Source organism: Schistocerca piceifrons, chromosome 4 (genome assembly GCF_021461385.2).
Source record: "Schistocerca piceifrons isolate TAMUIC-IGC-003096 chromosome 4, iqSchPice1.1, whole genome shotgun sequence".
NCBI classification, from domain to species: domain Eukaryota; kingdom Metazoa; phylum Arthropoda; class Insecta; order Orthoptera; family Acrididae; genus Schistocerca; species Schistocerca piceifrons.
Genome location: NC_060141.1, coordinates 292678170 through 292704079, shown reverse-complemented (window position 1 = coordinate 292704079; position 25910 = coordinate 292678170). Strand labels below are relative to the sequence as shown.

At 37.7% G+C, this 25910-nt stretch overlaps 1 protein-coding gene across 1 annotated transcript in view; it reads left to right on the top strand.

Moving 5' to 3' along the window:
• The window catches only part of LOC124795477 (integrin alpha-4-like), a 554156-nt gene that overhangs the window by 1678 nt on the left and 526568 nt on the right, over nt 1–25910 (top strand). Inside the window, exon 2 of the mRNA XM_047259514.1 lies at nt 22586–22704. Within this exon, the coding sequence (XP_047115470.1) occupies nt 22586–22704 (119 nt within the window). The remainder of the gene's footprint in view (nt 1–22585; nt 22705–25910) is intronic.

Here is a 25910-nt window from a genome sequence, read left to right as displayed (position 1 = left end):
CATTAAATTTCCTCTTTTCCTCATCTGGTATGTATGTTTTAAAACATGTCTTCAAAGTGTAGGCCAAATCAGAAATACTGATGATTTGTGAGCCAGCCATTATAAGTATCTTCATTTTTGTGTGTATGTGGTATTATTTTTCTTAGTTCTTTGAAACTTTCCTGGCGGGAACACTCCAGTAATGAAGCCTCAGCACATTTATATTTCACATCTCAGTGAGGAATGTGTGTGTGTGTGTGTGTGTGTGTGTGTGTGTGTGTGTGTGTGTGTGTGTGTGTGTGTATAAACAGCAATTAAAAAGTTTCCATTTGAGAGCATTGCTGCAGTGTATAGGCAATGTAGTGCAACTCCAATGTGGGTATATAAGTACCAACATGAAGGCAAGGAATTAGAATGGCATTTGTATCTTTCCAACACATGTTCAGTAAGTGTGGAGACATGAACTATAGCAACTAACTGCATCCAAACAGGACCAACATGCTGTTATTGTTTTCTTGGCTGCCAAAGGACAAACACCAGTAGGCACCCACCAGAGAATGAAAATTGTGTATGGAACAGCATATCTGTTGGAAACCACCATTGTGTAATGGTGCAACAAGGGGTGCTGCTGCTTCATAATGATGCTTGCCCCATTTCACAAAACTCGTAACACAGAAGTTACACCACATCATGTTGGAGACACAAGCACCCTTCCAAAAGTCATGATCTCTCCCCATGCAATTAACATGCCTTCAGTACTTTAAAGAAGCCCTTGGTGGTTGATGATTCCTGTAAGACAAGGATGTGCAGGAGGCAGTTACGGACTCCTTCATGTATCATGACACTATGTTTTGCCAAACAGCTTCAACCTGGTGTATAGGAGGGATGATAGTCTCAATGCTCACAGCTCACATGCATCCACAAACAAATTGACTTCACAAATAATTTGCATTGACATCCCTGGTTGTATTCATAAAGTCCTCTTCACTTTCATTCATTCTGGTCTGTCATTATTGGTAGTACATTGTCACTGTTAATTTGGTTTCATTTGTAAGGCATCCCTTGGTGTTTTGCTCCATATGATAGAAAATTTATAAAAGTACATAAATTTTTAAAAAAATAACAAAATAAAGCACTCTTTGCAATGGACAAAACTTCATTATTAGTCAATTATTCACAGATGATACCCACACTTGTAATCTACCCCTCCTTTCTAGTTGCATCTATTGTCCATAATGAGCAAAGTAAGATTACAAAGCAAAGTAAGATTACAAAGCTTTTTAGTTTACTTTTCTTTTCTTGTGGAGCTTGCTCCAGTTCTTCTTGTCTAAGGATCTGATTCTTGAAGCTGAAATTTTAGGTCCTCATGGTTGAATTGATCTAAATAATTTTGAAGCTTGTCATTGCAGAATGTTTGTTTTTATGTTAATTTATTTTGTCACATTTCAGCACATCACACAGTCTTTTCATGCATTTTAAGTTGTATTTTGGATGTATTTTCCAATTGCTTCCCATTGAAGGTACGGTGGAGTTAAGATGGCGCCGATAGAGAAAGTACGTGTAGGTTCAGCTCCCAGTTATGAAGATAAAAGTAATAGTAATTGTAAATTGTGTATTAGAAAAGTTCGTAAAGGAATTCAGTGTAGAACCTGCAAGTACTGGTTTCATGAAAATTGCTGCAAGATCAACTTAAAACTCGTAACTGATGACTATTTGTGGACCTGTGAGCCATGCATAGCAGCTGCGTGTGAAAGTAAATTTTAAAACATTATTAAAAATAAGGACGAAATAATCAGAATGCTACAAACCAATATTGAAGTGATAGAAGTGAAATACGCTGTCCTCCAAGACCGATATACAGCTCTACAAAACAGTAGTGCTTCGACAGTGTGTGTAGATCGGTGTTATGTACGTCGTGAAAATGTAACCGTCGACAACGCCACATTTATATACAAGAAAGGAAACCCACAAATGAATAAAGAAGCCTCAACAGTGGACAAAGTTCAGTGCTTGATAAACAGTGATAATTCAAATAACAAAAACAGTGCATCTAAAATTGTAGTAGACGGCAACACGTGTACACAAAACACGCGTGGTTGTGTAAGAAAAAGTTCCGATCGCGTATGCAAACAAACACAACGTAAAAATATTTGGAGACAGTCATGCTCGCAATATTTTGACATGCATGTCGAACTCTGCTCAAGATGGTTCGTGTATATCAGCAATTGTTAAACCAGGAGCAAAATTCGTGAATGTGGTAGAAGACATACACACAGAATGTGCTAAATTCACGGAAAAAGACTGTGTTGCGATAATCGCAGGAGCAAACGATGTTTATTGCAACGAGGCCAGCACTTTCATTAAAAAGCTACTCATATTGCTGCAGTTATTACAGCATACAAACATAATACTAACAACTGTGCCCACGAGGTATGACCTGGCAGACTGGTCTTGAGTGAACAGAGAAATTCGCCTAACGAATAGTAAACTGAAACACTTTTGCACTAAGTTTACGAATGTGGCACTACTGGATACTGACGGGTATGAGAGACACGGCTTCACAAAGCATGGACTACATCTAAATCAGTTTGGCAAAAATAAACTAGCAGCAGACATTGGAAAAGCTTTTCATGAAATAATAGGTCTAAACAATAACGATCATGAAAGCAGACCAGTCATAGCCCTAACTAACGAGGGAAACTAGTGAGCTGGGCCAACTCTAGCAGGATCTGGTCCAGTAACAAAAATCTGCAACAAGTAATTAATACACAAACGAAAGTTCACTCAAACAGCAATACAATTAAAGACAAACAAAAGTTAACAGTGTTTCATCAGAACATAAGAGGCCTATACTGCAAGCTGGATCAGTTCACAGCAAATATAAAAGACACAAAAGGTATAAACAGTGCCCACATTCTGTGTCTAACAGAACACCACATCACTGCTGGTATTGAAGTGGTCCCTATTCCTAACTATGTTTTGGCAATGTCTTATTGCAGGAACTATATGGACAAAGGAGGAGTAGCTGTATATGTAAAAAACAATGTCTTGTTCACGGCAATAGATGTACAAAGATTCTGCTTTGAGCTACATTTTGAAGTATGTGCTATAGAGGTGCCAGACACTGTCTCCAGATTAACAGTTGTGGCAGTTTACAGGGCACCATCTGGTAATTTTAAAGTGTTTGTTAAACAATTAGATACTCTTTTGTTGTACTTAAGTAGAAAAAATAGGGGCATGGTAGTTGTTGGGGATTTTAACATAGATTTTTTGTTTAATTCTCCCTGAAAGGTGGAGTTTGAAAATCTCATGTGCACGTACGACCTTGTTCCTGTGGTTAGCTCGCCCACCAGAACCACAACCTCTTCCAGTACTCTCATTGATAACGTTTTTGTTGATCAGATTAAAGTCAACCATATTAATATTGAAATGGTTATAAATGGTCTGTCTGACCATGACGGACAACGAGTTACTTTCAACAGCTTGGGAATTCCTCTTAGTGACACCTCACTTAGATGGAGAACATTAAGGAAAATAAGTGAGGAAGCTATTCAAACGTTCAGATCACGTCTTCAGCATACTGACTGGACACCTGTTTATCTAGCAGAAACTGCTAATTCAAAATACAATTTATTCACAAATGAGATAGCAGGTACCTTTGAAAGTGTATTTCCAAAAAAGTCATACATAGTCCAACCTGCTAGGTCTGCAAAAAAACCATGGCTCACTAAGGGCATCATAGCTTCCTGTCAGAGAAAAAAGACAACTCTACCTAGCATCAAAGACTTCTAACAACCCTGCTCAGCTAAAACATTAGAAACTCTACTGTAAAATTCTTGCCAAAGTAATTAAAAACTCTAAAAGTATGTGTATAGCATCTGAAATTACTAATTCTGAAAATAAAAGTAAAACAATCTGGAATGTGATAAAGAGAGAAACAGGGACTGTAAACTACACCAAAGACAAAAATATTGTTTTAACTGTTGACAACTCAGAGATAACTAATAATGAGGAAATTGCTGAAATCTTCAACCAACATTTTTTAACTGTCCCAACACAGATAGGTTGCCATGGTTCTGTAGATAAAGCTGCCTGTATAATGAAAAATAATTTTCCAGAAACTTTCAGTCAAATAAGTGTGCTTCCCATTACTGCCAATGAAATCAAAAAAATCATACAGTCTTTGAAAAATAAACATTCTGCTGGTATCGACGATATTTCAAGCAAGCTGTTGAAGGCTTGCTGTAGTGAAGTGACCGAAGTTTTGTCTCACATCTGCAACACATCCATGCAACAAGGAGTGTTTCCAGACAGAATGAAATACTCTGTTGTCAGGCCCCTGTACAAAGCAGGGGATGCTACAAATGTGTCAAACTATCGCCCTATCTCTCTATTAACAACATTTTCAAAAGTCCTAGAAAAAGCTCTGTACAACAGGATTGTGGCACACCTTGGTGACCTGAACATCATTAACAGTCAGCAGTTTGGCTTTCAAAAGGGAGTTTCAATAGATAACGCAATTTTCTCATTCACAAATGATGTTCTAGAGTCTATAAACAGCAAGAGACTGCCAATTGGTGTCTTATGCGACCTATCAAAGGCGTTCAACTGTGTAGATCACCAGATACTCTTCAAGAAGGCCTGTCATTATGGAATTACAGGACCTGTAGGGAACTGGTTAAAATCGTACCTCGAAAATAGGAAGCAGAAGATTATTCTAGATGTTTCAGATAGTGTATCACAATATATAGTGGACTCTGAGTGGGGAATTGTGCAGCATGGAGTGCCACAGGGATCAGTGCTTGGGCCCTTGCTGTTCCTCATATATGTTAATGACCTGCCTTTATCCATCAATAAGCAGTGTAAATTTACAATGTTCGCTGATGATACGAGCATTGTGGTGGATAATGTGTCAACTACTGACTTAGAATCCGAGGTCAATGATATCCTTAAAGAAGTTCTGGGTTGGTTTAGTATTAACTCCCTTTCAATAAGCCTGAAAAAAACCAATTTTATCCAGTTCCAGACAACCCACAAAAACCCAAAAGAAATAGTTATCACACAGAATGATCAGATGATAAAGCAAGTGTACTTATCAAAATTCCTAGGCGTATATGTGGACAGTAAGCTGAACTGGGAACATCACGTTCTACAAACACTAAAACGGCTGACGTCGGCAACATTTGCTTTACGAATCTTGTCACACTTCAATGACATTACCATCTCAAAGTCAGCTTACTTTGGCTATTTTCATTCAGTCATGTGTTATGGCATCATTTTCTGGGGCAATACACCTGCCGCAAAGAAAATCCTCACAGCACAAAAAAGAGCAATAAGAATCATTTGTGGTGTACCCCCGCGAACCTCATGTCGAAATCTTTTTAAACGACTTGAAATACTGACTGCAACATCTCAGTACATATATTCACTGATGTGCTTCATAATAAATAACCCCACTCTGTATGAAACGAATTGCCTACATCATGAACATAACACCAGAAGAAAAGAGGATTTCCACTGTGAGTTAAAGAACTTGACACTTATTCAAAAAGGGGTAAAGTACGCTGGAACGAAAATTTTCAATTCCCTATCCAACAGCATCAAAAGTATAAGGAGTAGTACATCAGTATTTAAACACAGCTTGAAAAATTATTTACTTGAGACCTCACTTTATTCACTAGAGGAATTCTTTCAGAGAATAAGTAAAACCCAGATTGGAAAGATGTTTTTAAATTTTTCGACACTGTTTACTGTTAAACTAATGTAATAATGCCCTAATGTAAAAATTCCTGTTTTTCTCATTTCCATTTTTGGGTCACTTTTAAACCCAAAGTGGGAAGTTTTGATTACTGTTCAAGGTTAAAATAGATGCAAGAATGCCCTAAATATGAAACTGCTATCTTCACATTTATGTTCACTAGTTTTTAAGCTAATAAGTATGACTTTTGTGCACTGTTATTAATACTATAACAATGTCTTTATTCTATGTATTTTATTATGTACATTGACACGTTCCACATCTGAGTGACTTGCTCACATGTACAGATCTATGGAACAAGTATATAAATAAATAAATAAATGAATATGTGGTAAGATTACTGTTTCACTTTATGACAGCTACTGCACTTCTACTCTTTCTTTCTGATTGACTACAATACACTTCCAGTCACAGTGAAATTATTGTTCAAACTGAAAGACAGTCTCCATAACCTATTCCAAATTTCTTTAATTATTTTCTGAGAGTCTGCCCATGCAGAAAAGCTGCTAGGTTCTTTCCTAATGGTCTGCACTTGAACCTTCACACTGCAGCCTGTCCATCATTGAGGCCAGAGTGACATTTGTTATTCTTCCAGTGTACAAGATGCCTCTTCTGGTGTCCTCAGGTTGGTGATCCAGATGCTTCAACTAAGTGGTACTTCACACTTGTGATGTGGCTCACCCGGTCCTGGATGCTGTCTTGTTATTCAAATATAGCCCAATGGGCACTTTGCTATGCTGAACACACATTTTCACAGTTTCCTTTCAAAGGCTTCTCTTTTTGGGAGATGTAACCAAATTGGGAAGTGTTAGCTTGTGTGGAGATCAGTAAAAACTTCATACAGGCAGTGTCTCCAAGTCATGTGAACAAGTGGAAATGAACCTGTTGCTGAACTGAAGTGCAATGTTTGGCCTTTCTTCAGAATGTTTTATGCTCTCTGACTAAACGAGATTTTCAAGTTCTTGGCACCTGAGGCAGGTGTTTGTGTATTCCCATAGAGTATGGCAGTCTTTAAAACTAGGAGGAGTAATGAGACAGGGAATTTCTACATTCTGCTGCAGAGTGTACAGTGTTTTGCTATGAGTTTTGAGATTCTGGGTCAAGCTTAAACTCCATCCCAGCCCAGCACACAGTTTTAATCTGCCAGAAAGATCTGAAACCACACACATTCTGCTGCAAAGTGATAAATTCATACCAGAATCAGTCCTCAATACTTTGGCTAAATCTTTTCTCTGCAATAACCTTTTTTCCAGGAACAATATCCCAGCAAGTGAAGTTTATTGGAAAGTAGAAGAGCGGCCCTGGTGAAAGTACAACTGTAAATGTAGATTGTGAGTCATACAAGGGTAGCTTAGTCAGTAAGAATATTGTCCACTGAAGGCAAGGTTCTAGGTTCAGATCCTCGACTGGTACACAGTTTTTATCTTCCAGGATGGTTCAAATAAGAAAGATCCTTAATCAGCTCTTGGAGATTCACTCTCTCTGTTGGGCCATATAGCAGTAGATATACAAAGCAAATGATGATTTTATGTGACACATAAATAACCACAGAATTTGAATTTGCTTTTAAAAGGATGATGAGGGATGGAGTGGTATGTCCTACTGACTAACATGGCCACACCACTTTTGGTCTCTCATTAGCATGATCATCCTTCTTGCAGAGTGTGTAAACTTAGCACAGAAACAGAAGAAACTTTTAAATTAAATTCTTCTCAGCATCTGTCTGGTGGCCTTTCCTGTCCTAGGACTCTTAGCACCTCTACTTCAGTTCTGAATTCCACTCAAGGATGTAAGACATTTACTGGTGATCATTTCCTTTCTACTAATCTTTTCACCTGGTTGAACTGCTCTGGCTTTTAGATAAAATGGCAGAGGAGCATTTTGATTGATTCATATGTATATTAGTATCTGTTGAGTTGTGTTCACTGTTTGCAAGTGAAAACAGTAGCTTTCAGAAGGTTGTCTTTATTTTTCTCTTCACATTTCCTGTTGCTTTCTCTCTTCATCTGTAGAGTGTTTATGGAGTACAAGTGGATGTTGTGGTATGGGGCCCTGTGATGCTAAGTGATGCCTCATAGACTTTTGGCCACACTAACTTGTAACATTTGAGAGTAGATGTGGGTGGTTTAATACATTTTCCCTTTCATGTAAGTACAATGGAATAAAAGTAGTAAGTTCCAGAAGATATTATGCCAATACCATGTAACACTACTTTTTGCCATGATAATGGTCTCTGTTTGGTGAGGGAGTGTGCCCACAAGTTGCTTCAGGTATACAACGTCCAGCTGATGCCACTCATTGATGATTAGATCTCACAGAGCTACCAAATGGCAAAGTGAAATGCAGCAGTCAGCATCCTTGTTGATTGCTACACTTCACTTGCAGTTAAGTGACTGACCATAGCCAAAAGTGCATTCAGCTCTTTGGGAACTGCAGCCAGCTCCTCCTGCATCTGTCCACAGTATGCACATATACTAACCATCCTAGCAAGACTAACTGAAGAAGTAAACTGTAAAAGCAGACAAAACCCTAGATATGCAACTCAGTACTCTCCTGATGTATCACAATGGATGCTGATGCATTGATGAGCTGTGTAGCTTGTTCTTCAGTGAGCAGCTACTGTGCTGCAGACTGAATGAAATTACGCTTGCAAAAATGCAATGTTAAACCTCTTAAACAAAAGAAACATGCACAAAATTTAATAAATGCACTATGAGGAGAACACAGAATAGAAAACACTTAACTTACCGCTCTGCAGTTGTAAATCAGCTGAGAGCTGGAGCCTGATTGGCCATGCAATTAGCCATTCACAGCCAATCAACTGATATGGGATCTGATTATTGAGGAAACCTCAAACTTTCACGAGGAAATGAGGTGGTGCACCATCTTTCTGATAGTAAACCATTCCATCTCAGTCATCTTCATTGATCTGTGAAATTAAAAAGTTTTCAGGCATATCCAGATACACAATACCAGTGTGAGTTTTCTTCATACAGAAGAAAGGATCACACACTTTCAATTTGCTAAGGGCACTAAACACACTAACTATGGGGCTGTCACAAACATATTCCACAGTTACACATGGATAATCATTGTCCATTGTTCTGCAGTTGTGATTGTTCACAATGACACTGACACAAAATGTTGTCTCATCACTGAAGATTATTGTGCTCATGAATGTCTCATTGTCCTCTATCTGATGCAACATTTTGTCAGGGAATTCCCCAATGTAGCAACCATATCTACACCACTAACGTGCTGTGCTATTGTTAATCTGTAGGATTTCATGTGTAAATGTCCATGCAGTACTCAAAAAACAGTTTTTTTGTTCAATGCCAGTCTTACAAGATGGGCATTGTGTCAATTTTTGTGGACTGTGGGCAACACTTTCCCTAAGCTGTTGGACATAATCATCAGCATGAAGGTAACCTGGTGATTTATCATGTTGCAGTGAACATCGTAAGTTCTTGTGACAAGAGTAAATTGTAGTCATGTTTGGAAGTTCTTTAGCATATTCAGTGCAAAATTTATGCTGAGCAGTTGTTGTAGAGTTCATTTCATGAAACCATAACACATAATGAGCATGCTCCACACCACTGAAAATAGCCATTTTAACTGTACCCCCCTAGTGATGCAACATGTGAAGCAGACTTGACGTGGTTTGCCACAGAGTGACACATCTACCAGTTATGTAATTTATTGCAGTAGAGTTCTATATCATTCCAAATTTGTGAAGTCCTTTCTGACTGACCTTGTATTTTGCAGATGAATCTGTTGATACTTTTATATGTATATTACTACCCTTGACACTGAGACTTTCCCAAATGATCTCACATGCAGCTTCAGTTTCTACTTTATTGGAATAGACATTCTTGTTTACTGTAACAAATACAAAAACCTCCAATTTCCATTAGCCTAATATTTTGACATAGCTTTAGATTTACTCTTAAAACCTCACTCCTGTCAACTTTGAGTTTTAGCCAGCTTCAGTAACTATCAATTTTTTGCAAATCTTTTAGTCCTTGATCACAAGGATTTTGACAGTCTCACTATGACTGTGATAGTCTCACCTTATTTGGATTCTGTACCACAATTAGTAAAAATATAGCTCTTATAGGATCATTTTGTTGCCCATCTGTCTATCTGTTAAAAGCTCTTTTTCTCAGAAATGGCTAGAGGTCTCATGTTGAAATTTATGTGTCATACTAAGGTCTATCATCTGTTGGTGGTGTAAAAACTTTAAACTTCTGTGTCAATGTTATCAAAAGACATGGACATTTATGTCACAAATTTGAGTACTCACAGACTCACTCATCAAAACATATACGGTGCTTCCTGCATCAACTGTATCAAGTTGAAATTTATGTGAAATACTTAGGTGTATGTTCTGTTGCTGGTGTAAAACATAAGTTTCTAAGTCAACATAATCATAAGATCCAGCCATTTATCCCATATTTTAATACTCACAAACTCACTCGTCAAAAGCTTCTGATTAAAATTGTGTATACATGTTAGACCTGGTCATCTTGTGGTAAAGCTTGTTCATGGAAACTGCATCATCATAGGCTCAAATCTCACTCTGACTATGGATTTTTCAGTCTTTGTGTTATCCTAGCCTTTACCTCTTATGTGAGGAATCATAAGAAATGACACACGCTTCAGATTAAAAGTTAAACTGTAGGTACCCTTTCCCTGGTTGGATAACTGAGGTAGGTTAGGGACACACAGCTTGCCAAAGTGTTGCCCAGTTAAAAGACATGTTATTATTATTATTATTTTTATTATTATTATTACATTTGTACAGATCCATCAGAGTTTGAGTCCTACATTCATTTGTTCCCCCATAACTTTTTTGGAGGAATTTTGGGGGGGGTGGGGGGGGGGGTGGGAGGGGTGTTGTTTTCTAGTACTCTGAGGTCTCTTGGGTTGGATAGAGAGTCATCTAATCTAATAAACCCTCGTGTGCACCCCACACATATTAAGTTACCTGGGTAGCAATCAGACTGATATGTAGTGTCATGCCTGAGACATTCAGGGGATAGTACAGTTCTCAACCCAATGACATATGTCTAGGAATTAACATCCTAGCTTGTTGAAGACCTCTGTCTTGTCTCTGCTTCATGCCCTCTACTATTTGACTTGGGGTCATTAAATCAATTGTTTGACAATGCTGTAGATCTTCAGATAGTTAAAATTCTGTGAGAAAGGCTGGCATTCTCAACATTATCTCTCAATCCCTGAAATTATCCAGATATTACCTGTGAGCCCAGATGAGAGACATGATTGGTGTGCCACAGTCCACAACCTATCATCCAGTGTTTCCTCAGTGACTGCCAAGAAGAGCCTCATCTACATGTTCGTTGGGGACCAGAGATGTACACACTGAGGGAGCAAGATCATTCCTACCCTTTACTGCTTTTTCCAAACAGGAATGCTTTTATGCTTTACATACAAATTGCTAAAAATTAACAATCTCTTATCCATTTGCATTTGCTTTCTCCTGACACCAAACACAGCAGTCTTCCTAAAAGTGAGGGGTCTTGGAATGCTAGAGATTCCTGTTGGTCAATTCCAGAAATATTTCTAATATCCTTTACTTGTCACATAAGACCATTTTTGTGCTTGTTGAATCACTCCCAAACAGAGGAAGGCATGACAGGCACGACTTAGTGGTGTGTTACTCAATTTGTTTCTGATGTGATGTAATGAACAGATTGATTGTGATAGTATTGTGCATTACTTTCAGTGAGCAACACAGCAGAGACTGATCAATAAGAAAACCAAATAGTTTTAAGTGGTTAACTCTTTGTGTTTGGTAATACATAAATACAATATAATGTTTTTTGTTTTTATTTTTATTTCTCTCTAGAATATTTACCATTTACCACAAAAGGCATTACACATGGCCATTACTCATGCAGAGCAGCATCTTCCACCACTGAAATGTAATACTGGTTCACAATGCCAAATTAAGGGCAAAAATAAAGCGTCTATGAACAGAGACATATGGCAAAGTTAAAGTAATTGGTGGGTAATCAGACTTTTGATTGTTTAGTTAGTTCATTGGCTAGTTAGTTATGCACTCCATGGATTGTTTTGCATGATAAAGCATAACGATGTGGAATGAGTCTGCCTTTTACACATTACAGTAATAGAAATTATTCTACAAAATAGATGGACCTGTCAAGGAGAAACTTTCTGTCAGTTTTCAAATTTTAATTAGCATTCTGTCATGTTGTTGTTGTGGTCTTCAGTCCTGAGACTGGTTTGATCCAGCTCTCCATGCTACTCTATCCTGTGCAAGCTTCTTCATGTCCCAGTACCTACTGCAACCTACATCCTTCTGAATCTGTTTAGTGTATTCATCTCTTGGTCTCCCTCTATGATTTTTACCCTCCACGCTGCCCTCCAGTACTACATTGGTGATCCATTGATGCCTCAAAACATGTCCTACCAACTGATCCCTTCTTCTTGTCAAGTTGTGCCACAAACTCCTCTTCTCCCCAATACTATTCAATACCTCCTCGTTAGTTATGTGATCTACCCATCTAATCTTCAGCATTCTTCTGTAGCACCACATTTTGAAAGCTTTTATTCTCTTCTTGTCCAAACCATATATCATCCACATTTCACTTCCATACATGGCTACACTCCATACAAATACTTTCAGAAACTGCTTCCTGACACTTACATCTATACTTCATGTTAATAAATTTCTCTTCTTCAGAAACGCTTTCCTTGCCATTGCCAGTCTACATTTTATATCCTCTCTACTTTGACCATCATCACTTATTTTGCTTCCCAAATAGCAAAACTCCTTTACTGCTTTAAGCGTAATCATTTCCTAATCTAATTCCCTCAGCATCACCTGACTTAAATCAACTACATTCCATTATCCTCATTTTGCTTTTGTTGATGTTCATGTTACATCCTCCTTTCAAGACACTGTCCATTCCATTCAACTGCTCTTTCAAGTCCTTTGCTGTCTCTGACAGAATTACAATGTCATTGGTGAACCTCAAAGTTTTTATTTCTTCTCCATGGATTTTAATACCTACTATGAATTTTTATTTTGTTTCCTTTACTGCTTGCCTCAATATACAGATTGAATAACATTGGGGATAGGCTACAACCCTGTCTCACTCCCTTCCCAACCACTGCTTCCCTTTCCTGCCCCGCAGCTCTTATAACTTCTATTTCTGTACAAAATATAAACAGCCTTTTGCTCCCTGTATTTTACCCCTTCCACCTTTAGAATTTGAAAGAGAGTATTCCAGTCAACATTGTCAAAAGCTTACTCTAAGTCTACAAATGCTAGAAACATAGGTTTGCCTTTCCTTAATCTATCTTCTAAGATAAGTCGTAAGGTCAGTATTGCCTTACATGTTCCGATATTTCTACAGAATCCAAAATGATCTTCCCCGAGATCAGCTTCTACCAGTTTTTCCATTTGTCTGTAAAGAATTCATGTTAGTATTTTGCAGCTGTGACTTATTAAACTGATTGTTCAGTAATTTTCACATCAATCAACACCTGCTTTCTTTGGGGTTGGAATTATTATATTCTTCTTGAAGTCTGAGGGTATTTCACCTGTCTCACACATCTTGCTCACCAGATGGTAGAGTTTTGTCAGGACTGGCTCTCCTAAGGTCATCAGTATTTCTAATGGAATGTTGTCTACTCCTGGGGCCTTGTTTCGACTCAGGTCTTTCAGTGCTCTTTCAAACTCTTCACGCAGTTTTGTATCTCCCATTTCATCTTCATTTACATCCTGTTCCATTCCCATAATATTGCCCTCAAGTACATTGCCCCTGATTAGACCCTCAATATAGTGCTTCCATCTTTCTGTTTTCCCTTCTTCCCTTAGAACTGGGTTTCCATCTGAGCACTTGATATTCATACAAGTGGTTCTTTTGTCTCCAAAGGTCTCTTTAATTTTCCTGTAGGCAGTATCTATCTTACCCCTAGTGATACATGCTTCTACATCCTTACATTTGTCCTCTAGCCATCCCTGCTTAGCCATTTTGCACTTCCTGTCAATCTCATTTTTTAGACGCTTGTATTCCTTTTTGCTTGCTTCATTTGCTGCATTTTTATATTTTCTTCTTTCATCAATTCTGTCATAAGTGATTCTGTCTTAAGTGATCTAAAATTGTTGTTGCTCAACTGTGCACCGCTTTTTTGTGCCAAAGACAACCTTAACATGGAGTAATGAGTATCATTTTCCGCTTCTGGTATTGTAATTATGTACATCAATATTCCATTTGAACTGTAGTGGATTATTTACAACAAACGTCATGAGGAAATAAATATGCTATGAACCAGGATTCAGAATGCCCAGTTCCTTGAACAGATGCATGCAAGATGATCATGGATGAGCACCACACATTATTCTTACAGCTTGTTTCTGCACAAAGATGAGTTACCCCAGAAAATTATTTTGTGTTACTTTATTGAATGAAAATATGCAAACTATTTCAACGCAATGATTTGTTGAACATGGAATGAGCTGGTTGACATTCATAAGCAGCTGGAATCCACCCTGACTGCTGTCATACGATTAGCAGCTGCTGCAAATCAATATGTTGAAAGAGCTCCATTGAATACAGGATGAGTTGGTTGCTATTCATAAGCAGATGGAAATTGCCCTGGTACTGTCAAATGATTGGCAGCTGCTGTGAACTGATGTACTTGGAAGAGCTTCCAAGAGTCATGTACTGCTGGTATCTGTACCAAAGGTACCTCATGCACTGCCCTCTCCTGGTGAATCCTGTCTCCTCCATAGAAAGTACAGGAGATTAAATTAGACTCAATTTTCTTTCCATAGCCCCAAGAAATGAGATGATTCTCATTGGTGTGGAACATTTCAGAAAGTATAACATAAAAAAAGATAAAACATTTGAATATAATACCTACTACCCTGATCATTTCTCAGGAGATTGTCAAAGTAGGTGAATACAATACAGTAAACAGAAATAGTTAATATTTACAAAATTGATACTCTGTCTGAATGAAACATTGTTATGCACTATTAATAAATTTATCATACACGGAATAACTGATCCTGACTGCTCGACCAAGTGCTGTCAAAACTGAAATCTAACAGACAGTTTTACTTAAGCTGGCCTAATAGCCTCTATTAAGACACTCATCTAGAGAGTAGAAGGAGTTGCCTATCAAAAGGTCTTTCAAAATCTGTTTAAATTGTGCTTTATCTGAAACCAAGTTTTTGATGGTTGCTGGCAATTTATTAAAAATGTGTGTTCCTGAGTATTAGACCACTTTTTGGACCAAGGTAAGTGATTTTAGGTCTTTATGTAGATTGTTGTTATTCCTAGTATTGATACTATGTATTGAGCTATTAGTTGGAAACAGAGATATATTTACTTGCAACAAATTTCACTAAGGAATAAATATACTGAGAAGCAGTGGTTTGAATACAAGGTTTCTTGTTTCTACGTGATGTTCTTGAATTTACACCACAAATGATTCTTATTACACTCTTTTGCATGCTGAAAACTTCTGTTCAGTTTGATGAGTTACCCCAGAATATGATTCCATATCACATAATAGAATGAAATTAAGTGAAGTATGCAGGTCTTTTTTACATGTATATCTTCTACAGCTGACATCATTGTCACTGCAAATACAGACTTGTTCAGGCACTTAAGCAACTCTGTGGTATGGCCTTCCCAACTGAATTTATTATAGAGTTGTAATCGTAGAAATTTAACACTGTCAACCTCTTTGATCTGCACGTCTTCATATGTTATACATATGCTGGAAGCAAACCTCTTACAGGTTCTGAACTGCATATAGTGCATCTTTTCAAAGTTTACAGACAGTGAATTAGCTTTAAACCATTTTTAATGTCAGTGAAAATTTGATTAGCAGCTATTTCTAAATCTGTACTTGACTTGCTACTTATTCCAATGTTTGTATCATCTGCAAATGAAACAAACTTAGCATATGGCAATGTAACAGACGAGACATGATTAATGCTCACAAAAGCAATGGATCCAAGATGGAACTTTGAGGAACACCAAATGTAATTAATTCCCAATCAGATAAAGACTGACTGATTACTGCACAGATATTTGACAATGACACCCTTTGTTTCACTTTAGTTGCATAAGACACAAACCATTTCGCAGCATTGCCAATGACAATAATATTCTAATTTACTTAAGAGGCTGCTGTGGTGCACACAGTCAAAGACTTTTGACAAGTCACAGTAAATACGTGTAGCCTCTAATTTATTAATGAATGAATTAAGTACATTCTCACTGTAAGTGTAAATAGCTATCTCTGTATCAGAACCCTTAAGAAGTCCAAAAGGTGACTTAGTCAATATATTATTTGCAATCAGATGCTTAAGGACTTGCTTGAACACAACCTTTGCAGATGTTTTTGAGAAAGCTGTGAAACTGGTTGATAGTTTGAAGGTATCTCTTTACCTCTCTTCTTGTAAAGAGGCTTAACTTCAGCATATTTTAGACAGGTTCTGTCATTACTTGTCCTCTTGACTGTGAAGGGCGTTTCAATGGTAGATCCAGGTGTCCTGTGCAGTACTGAAGGGAATGAGGGAGGACTAAGGTTGCAATACCAATCCCCTTAACCATCAAGTTAGAGGTGCTGCCTTTCATTGAACCTGAAACTCAGCCAGTAGAATTCACTTCAGTTGTTTTGGGGAAACATGTTTTGTCCAGTGACAAGAGGAAGCAAATGCAAAAGGCTAGGGGTCTACTACTCATCACCAGTTCAAACATATGGCAGATAATGACACCCCTTATGTAAGTGGCAGCAAGGGACAGGAAAGGATAAGAGGCAGCCTCAATGTGTATGCATGGGGGCTTCACTGAACATTTTGAAGAAGCTATTCCAGCAGCCATTGAGGTAACAGGGTGCAAGCAACTGCAGACTGTGGCACATGCTGGAAAAAATTATGCCTGTTGTCTGGACTTTGAGATCAAACTCGGGTCATTTCAGCAACTGTCAGAGGTGGCTGAGGAGATCAGCCTTGGACAAGAAGTTCCAATGAAGCCCACAACTTACAGCATTATCCCCAGAACTAATCATGACCTCTTGGTTCTGAGTTGAATGGAATGACTGAACCAGAGACTTCAAAAGTTCTGTGACAAGTTAGGATCTGACTTCCTGGACTTATGCAATAGGGATGAGAATTGTAGGGTGACCCTAAATGGGTCAGAGGTGTTCTACATACCAGAGGCTACTACCCAGGTAGCTGAAAGTATATGGCATGCACACAAGGGTTTTTTAAATGAGGTAAATCTCCACCCAGTCCAAATAATGATAGCTGTATAAAACTAGAAGTATAAGTATAAGAGAAAAAGTAAGGCCTTCAGTTGGTGAAAGTATTAAAATCATAGTGGTTAACTGTCAAAGCATTCACAACAAAGTGCCAGAGTCTGACGTGCTCTTGAAAAGCAGTGAAGCTCACACAGCACTTGGTACAGAAAGCTGATTGAGACCTCAAATTGATAGAAATGAGATTTTTGGGGAAAACTTCAGTGTACATGGAAACGATAGCCAAATGGTAATTGGAGGAGGTGAATTTGTCACAGGAGACAAGAAATTCAAATCCACTGAGATAGAAATTGGAGCTCCATGTGAGATTGTTTAGGCAAGACTCAGTATCAGGGGTGGGCATAAAATGATAATTGTATCCTTCTATCACCCACCAGACCCATATCCTGCTGTAAGTGAACACTGTATTGAAAACCTCAGATAACTTGTACAAAAGTTCCCACTCATACTGTAATCAGTGGTGGAGATTTCAATCATCCAACAGTCATTTGGGAAAAATTAATTTTGTTAGTGGTGGGCATGATAAGATAGCCTGTGAAACATTAGTAAATGCCTTCTATTAAAACTACCTAGAACAGTTGGCATGAAAATCCACTCATGATGGATATATAGAGTGGTCCATTGATAGTCACCAGGCCAAACATCTCATGAAATAAGCATCAAATGAAAAAACTACAAATAACGAAACTCATCTAGCTTGAAGGGGGAAACTAGATGGCGCTGTGGTTGGCCCGCTAGATGGCACTGCCATAGGTCAAACGGATATCAACAGCATTTTTTTAAGAATAGGAACTTCAATTTTTTTATTACATATTTATGTAGTACATCTGGTTTCTGCACAAATTGTAAATAGCCTTTTGCTCCCTGTATTTTACCCCTGCCACCTTTAGAATTTGAAAGAGAGTATTCCAGTCAACATTATCAAAAGCTTTCTCTAAGTCTACAAATGCTACAAATGTAGATTTGCCTTTTTAATCTATCTTCTAAGATAAGTCATAGGGTCAGTATTGCCTCATGTGTTCCAATATTTCTATGGAATTCGAACTGATCTTCCCTGAGGTCAGCTTTTACTAGTTTTTCCATTCATCTGTAAAGAATTCTCATCTGTCAGCACCTGCTTTCCTTGGGATTGAAATTATTATATTCTTCTTGTAGTCTGAGGGTATTTTGTCTGTCTCATACATCTTGCTCACCAGATGGTAGAGTTTTGTCAGGAGTGGCTGCCTCAAGGCTGCCAGTAGTTCTAATGGAATGTTGTCTACTCCTGGGGCCTTGTTTCAACTCAGGTCTTTCAGTACTCTATCAAACTTTTCACGCAGTTTCATATCTCCCATTTCATCTTGATCTACATCCTCTTCCATTTCCATAAAATTGTCCTCAAGTACATTGCACTTGTATAGACCCTCTATATACTCCTTCCACATTTCTGCTTTCCCTTCTTTGCTTCGACCTGGGTTTCCATCTGAGCTCTTGATATTCATACAGGTGGTTATCTTTTCTCCAAAGCTCTCTTTAATTTTCCTGTGGGCAGTATCTATCTTCTCCCTTGTGATATAAGCCTCTACATCCTTACATTTGTCCTCTAGCCATCCCGGCTTGGCCATTTTACACTTCCTGTTGATCTCATTTTTGAGACATTTGTATTCCTTTTTGCCTGCTTCATTTACTGCATTTTTATATTTTCTCCTTTCATCAATTAAATTCAGTATTTCTTCTGTTACCCAAAGATTTCTACTAGCCCTCATCTTTTTACTTCCTTGATCCTCTGCTGCCTTCACTACTTCATCCCTCAAAGCTACCCATTCTTCTTTTACTGTATTTCTTTCCCCCATTCCTGTCAATTGTTCCCTTATGCTCTCCCTGAAACCCTGTACAACCTCTGATTTATCCAGGTCCCAACTCCTTAAATTCCCACATTTTTTCAGTTTCTTCAGTTTTAATCTACAGTTCATAACCAACAGATTGTGGTCAGAGTCCACATCTGCCCCTGGAATTGTCTTACAGTTTAAAATCTGGTTCCTAAATCTCTGTCTTACCATTATATAATCTGTCTGATACCTTCTAGTATCTCCAGGCTTCTTCAACTATGATTAAGCTGTGCTCTGTGCAAAATTCTACAAGGCGGCTTCCTCTTTCATTTCTTACCCCCAATCCATATTCACCTACTACATTTCCTTCTCTTCCCTTTCCTACTACCAAATTCCAGTCACCCATGACTATTAAATTTTCATCTCCCTTCACTATCTGAATAATTTCTTTTATCTCATCATACATTTCATCAATGTCTTCATCATCTGCAGAGCTAGTTGGCATATAAACTTGTACTACTGTGGTAGGCATGGGCTTTGTGTCTATCTTGAATATGTTATGTCTTTCTAAAATTGGAGGTGAGACCATTCCCAGAAAACTAATCAGTGCTTCTTTTAAGAACTTTGTTTGGCATCTGTTCTGTTTCTGTATGTATGCTTGAACTGATTACAGTACTAGTGTCATCTGCAGAAAGAACTAATTCGACTTGTATATTTGATGGAAGATTGTTTACATATATGAAGAACAATAGTGGACCTAATATTGAGCTGTGGGGAATCCCATATGTGATTTCTTCCCATACAGAACTGTCTTCAGGCTATAATAGTTGAATTACCAATTACAGCTTCCTGTATTATTTTGGTAATTTCTATTTATATTCTCAACACAAAATGAAAAGTTAAAGTGTGGAATACATAATTTCTACAGCCAGTGACAAATATGATGTCCTTTTTAAAAAAGTCATGTCCTATGGGAAAGATTGATATGACTTTTGAAGAAAATGGAAGCAACTATATGAATATCATGAGCTCAGATGGAAACTAGTACTAAGTAAAGAAGGGAAATCTGTAAGGTGGAAGGATTACATAGAGGGGCTACTCTAGGGAAATTAACTTGATGTAAATGTTATAGAAAGGAAAGAGGAAGTAAATGAATATACAGTGGGAGATGCGATACTTCAAGAAGAATTTCACAGGGCACTGAAAGATGTAGGTAAAAAAAAAAAAAAAAAAGCACTCCTTACGAGAGCCAGCCATGAAAAAACTATTCCACCTGGCACGCAAGAAATTTGAGATAGATGAAATACCCCCAGATATCAACAGGAACATAACAATTCCCATTCCAAAGAAGGCAAGGGCTGACAGGTGTGAATAATCTCAAAGCATCAAACAATGAAAAATCCAGGATGAAATGTAAGAAAATTATGAAAAGGATAGTTGCTACTCATAACATAGCAGAGATGCTCAGTCACAGATAGACACAACAATAAAAAGTCTGTCAGAAAGGAAGCTTTCGGCCGACAAGACCTTTGTCAAAAATAGACAATACACACACACACACACACACACACACACACACACACACACACATGTTAATGCAACTCACTCACATGTCCACTGTCTCTGGCAGCTGGAGGCAGACCACTACTACAGTAGTCTGGCATCAGCCACTGGAGACTATGGTCATGTGTGTGTGTGAGTGGCATTTGTGTGTGTGTGTGTGTGTGTGTGTGTGTGTGTGTGTGTGTGCGCACATTATCTATTTTTGACAAAGGCCAGGCTATTGTAGCAGTGGCTGCCAGAGACAGTAGTCATGTGCGAGTGCGCGCGTTTGTGTGTGTGTGTGTGTGTGTGTGTGTGTGTGTGTGTGTGGGCACAGATGTGAGCGTGTGCATGCTTGCATGTGGGTGTGTGTTGTCTATTTTTGACAAAGGCCTTGTTGGCCAAAAGCTTGCTTTCTGAAAGTCCTCTTTCTTTTGTTGTGCCTATCTGTGACTCAGCATCTCTGATATATGGTGAGTAACAACTATCCTTTTCATAATATTGTCAAACTATTAGTTACAAAAGTCATGGCTGCAATGTTCTGACAAGAGTTATTTACGGAAGAATAGAAAAACTGATAGAAACTGCCCTTGGGACAGATCAATATGTAGGAACACTCAAGCCAATACTGATCTTATGATGTATGTTTGAAGAAAAGAAATGCAAACCTACATTTATAGCATTTGTAGAGTTTGAGAAAGCTATTGACGAAGTTTATTGGAGTACTTTCTTTGAAATTATGAAGGTTGCAGGGATAAAATATAGAGACTGAAAGGTCATGGCTTATCCAGAAACCAGAGAGCAGTTACATCAGTTGAAGGACATAAAAAGGAAGTACTAACCATGAAGAAAATGAGACAATCTTTCAGCCTATCCTAAATGTTACTTCATCTGCACACTTAGCAGGCAATAAAGGTAACATAAAAAACTGAGAAGGAATTAAATTTCAGTGAGAAGAAATAAAAACATTGAGGTTTGCCAATGACAATGAAACTCTCTAAGAGAAAATGACTTGGAACAGTAGTTGAATGGAATTGATAGAGGCTTAAAAAGAGGTTATAAATTGAGCATCAACAAAAATTAAATCAGAGGTAATGGAATGTAGGTGAATTAGACCAGATTCTGCTGAGGGAATTAGATTACAGAATGAGGCACTAAAATGAGTAGGTGAGTTTTACTATTTGAGAAGCAAAATAAGCTATGATGACCAAAGTACGTGGATATAAATTGCAGACTGCCTATAGCATGGAAAACACCTCTGAAAAATAGGAATTTGTTAGCATCCAATATAAATTTAAGTACTAGGAAGCCTTCTGTAAAGATATTTGTGTGGAGTGTAGCCTTGTGTGAAGTTGAAATATGGATTGTAAGCAATTCACCTAAGAAGAGAATAGAAGATTTTGAAATGTGGTGCTACAGAAGTATGCTGAAGATTACACATGCTGGCTGAGTAAGGAATCAAATTGGAGAAAAAAGAAATTTATGGCACAAATTAACTAAAAAATTGACTAAAAGAAGGGATCAGGTGACAGGACACATCCTGAGGCACCAATAGTCAGTTTGATAATGGAGGGAAGTTTTTTGTGTTGGCCAGGGGGGGGGGGGGGGGGGGAAGAATTCTAGAGGCAGACCAAGGGATTAATACAGTAAGCACATTCATGTAGATGTAGGTTGCAGTAGTTATTCAGAGATAAAGAGGTTTGCAAAGAATAAAGTATTATGGAGAACTGCATCAAGTCAGTCTTCTAACTGAAGACTAAAGCAGGAACAACACAAAGTATTTCTACTGCTCTGATGATGGCATGGTTAGCTTTGAAGCCACACTGTGTGACCGTTAGTATATAATTTTATTCTAAATACTGATTTGAGTGATGGCATATAGTACTCAGACATTTTGCAGGTTATTAGCACAGATGATATGGGATGGTAATAATTAGGTGATACAATTCCTTCCCCTTTGCCTTTATTACTAAGCTGAAGAGGCCCTGATAATCCTTGTATTTAGGCTATTAATTCGTGGGCTAGTTTGTAATGTACAGGTAAATCTAACTGCTGTACAGGGACTTTAATAGAAAAATAATGTATGATACGTGACATATGTTATTTTTCTATGAAAGTCCCTATGCAGTAGGTAAATCAGCAATCCGTCTAATAATTATGGCATGTTTAGGATCCAGATTGGAGCTCCTAGAGGAAATTCTTCACATGACAGAAGTGTGAGGGAACCTGGAATTGTTTACCAGTGTCATGTTGGAGAAACATGTGGTGAAGTTAATCTCAGTGGCACAGGTAAAACTCCTTAATGGACCTGTAATATTAAATTATCATGTTGAAATAAGTGCTTGCAGTGAATTTTTATTTTAGTATTAAATATATTTTTGGACAATACATTCAGGCATTTAGTAAAAATTATGTTTTAAAATAACAAGCAGCAAAGGATGTGTCTATTACTAAATCTACTGCCAGTGATGACTTCATTAACTAATGATCTGTTAATTCAGTAGCTTCACATGTGACATTGGGGGTGTATGCCGCAAATCAAAATGTGAAATAAAATCAGTGCTGTTCACTATATGTCAGACAGAAAAGGGTATTTACTCTTTAAGTAGTAACAATGTAATGTATATATCATAGCTGATAGACAAAGAGAAGAACAAACAAAAATATAGTAATTATGAAACAATTAAAAGTTACTCCAAACTTTGAATCAGCAGAAAGAGTAGTGAACATTTGTTTGTTTTTTAAAGATAAGTTTCATTTTGATCCAGTCCCATGTTATTACCATTAAAGATTTTAGCTTATCTCTACTTTTAATTGTAAATTTTCATATTCATCAGAATACCTCCTTAAATAATTGTTAAAGGAGTCACAGTAAAACTATACTTACCCTCACTGTACAGTAATGACAAAGACTTATTGCTAAACAGAATCAAAATGTGTCATATGATGCACACAGTCACATACATATTACAAGAAGAAAGACAGTCTTTAATCACTAATTTCACTATGTAGGTCCCAGATGACAGCATAGTAAATGCAGCTTGAAAGTGAGCGAAATACAAATGTGGGAGTATGAATATGGGAGAAACAAACAAAATAGAACATTTTAATTGATTAATACAACAGCCTCACTTCAATTAATAAATATGTAACACTTTCACTGTCTTTTGTTTCAAAGGTCCTTGGCATCAAGAACAGAAATCAGGTACTTTAATTTATTGACATAGTTTTTACTGAGGGGCTTAGTGGGAATATCAGATTGTTGATCTGCAGAGCTGACAAGTTCCAGATTGAATTTATTCATACAAAGTGATATTTCACATTTACGTGTGTTTTTTCACTTATAGTAATCAGCAGTCTTGAACAACTGGATGGTACTTTGATGATCTATATGCAAAGTACTTATTTTTCTTAGTTTGATAATGTTTTTCAAAATAACTGGATCAATATGATTTCTTTTACAGCTTAACAGGAAGCTAGATATTCTGCTTCTGTTGTTGACAAGGTTACCATTTTCTTCTTCTGAGAGATCCAAATTATGGTGGGTTCACCAAGTTTGACAACAAAACCTGTGGTTGATTTTCAAACAAGCACGTCTCCTGCATAATATGACCCACTAAAAACAAATGAATAAACTCCTTCGAGAATTTAAGCCACGAGAGACTATTCTCATTATTCTCATCAGGTATTTTAAGATTCTCTTCACTGCACTCCAATGTGTCTTTTATGGTTTTCAGTGTGCTGATCAGCAATGTGCACACCAAGCATGATATCAAGTCTAGTTACCACTGAAAGATGGAACAAGCTTCCAACAACTTGACTGTATGGTACATTGTTAATTTTTGAACTGAGTCCCAGCTCAGAGTACATTTGACAATCGTGAGCAGGTATTGCTGCAACACTGCAATTCCCCATGTAGTACTCTTCCAGCATAGCTGTAGCATATGCGTCTTGGTTTAAGAAGATAGAGACATCTTGAAACTGCTCTATTTGCAAACCTAGATAATAATTAACACTGCTCCTAGGTACATCAAGTTCCTCCAACTCATTCAGCAACATAGTGATGACTTCTCTGGACTCTGATACAACCAGACCATTATCAATGAATGTGAATAGCTAGAATGATCTAGAGTCCACCCTCATCACTTACAAAAACACAGGAATATGCATCTGTGCTATCAGGTCAATTTTATTTAGCACATAGGTGAATCATTGATTCCATACTTGTTTGAGTCCATAGATATTTTTCTTCAGTTAGCATCATACTCTTTTAGTACCAGCCTCAAAGCCCTCTGGTTGTTACATATATACTGCAGTATCAGCTACAGAAGAATGCTGAAGATTAAATGGGTAGATCACATAACCAATGAGGAGGTATTGAATAGAATTGGGGAGAAGAGGAGTTTGTGGTACAACTTGACAAGAAGAAGGGACCGGTTGGTAGGACATATTCTGAGGCATCAAGGGATCACAAATTTAGCATTGGAGGGCAGCGTGGAGGGTAAAAATCGTAGAGGGAGACCAAGAGATGAATACACTAAGCAGATTCAGAAGGATGTAGGTTGCAGTAAGTACTGGGAGATGAAGAAGCATGCACAGGATAGAGTAGCATGGAGAGCTGCATCAAACCAGTCTCAGGACTGAAGACAACAACAACAACATCAGTTTCACTGTATAAAAATGCAGTTTTAACATCAAACAGCCTCATGTTCAAGGTTTTGGATTCTGTGACAGATAAGATTATTCTAATGGATTCAAACCTTACCCCTGGACTGAAGATTGAAGGTTTCAGTGCAGTCAGTGTTGTGTCTCTGTTGAAATATTCTAGTAAAAAGTTGTGCTTTAAGTCTATCCACAGTTGCATTTGTTTTCTTTATTTTCTGGGGGTTCAGTCATAAGACTGAGCCATGGAAATTCCAGGATGGAATAATGAAAATGTATGAAAATGATAGTTTGCTGCTCACCTTATAAAGGAGATGTGGAGCTGCAGACAAGCATAACAAAAAGACTGCTATACATTTCAATCAGTCTGGCATCTGTGGCTATAAACAGTGGTAATTTGTGTGTGTGTGTGTGTGTGTGTGTGTGTGTGTGTGTGTGTGTGTGTGTGTGTTTGTGGGCCACTTTAGAAAAATGTTTTTTGACTGAAAGCTTCACTGTATAGCAGTCTTTTTGTTGTGCCTGCATGCAGTGCAAAAATCCTTTATTTTGTGTATATAAGAGACAGGCTCATAACAATGTCTCATACATGCAGAGATTATATTAAGAATGGGATTTTTAATAGGCTTTTTTTCATTTTTGCCTTGTTTAATAAGTTTATTCCTATTTGATACACAGATTTTGTGCAATCTTCATTGACTTACTGTTTCGTACAGTTAATTTTGGAATTTGGATTATCTCCAACTGTTTTAGTTTCCTCGTCTTCTGCCTGATTCAGGCTCTCCTCTTCAGTAGGCTGTATGTCCTGAATGATCTAGGATATTAGGAATAGTTGA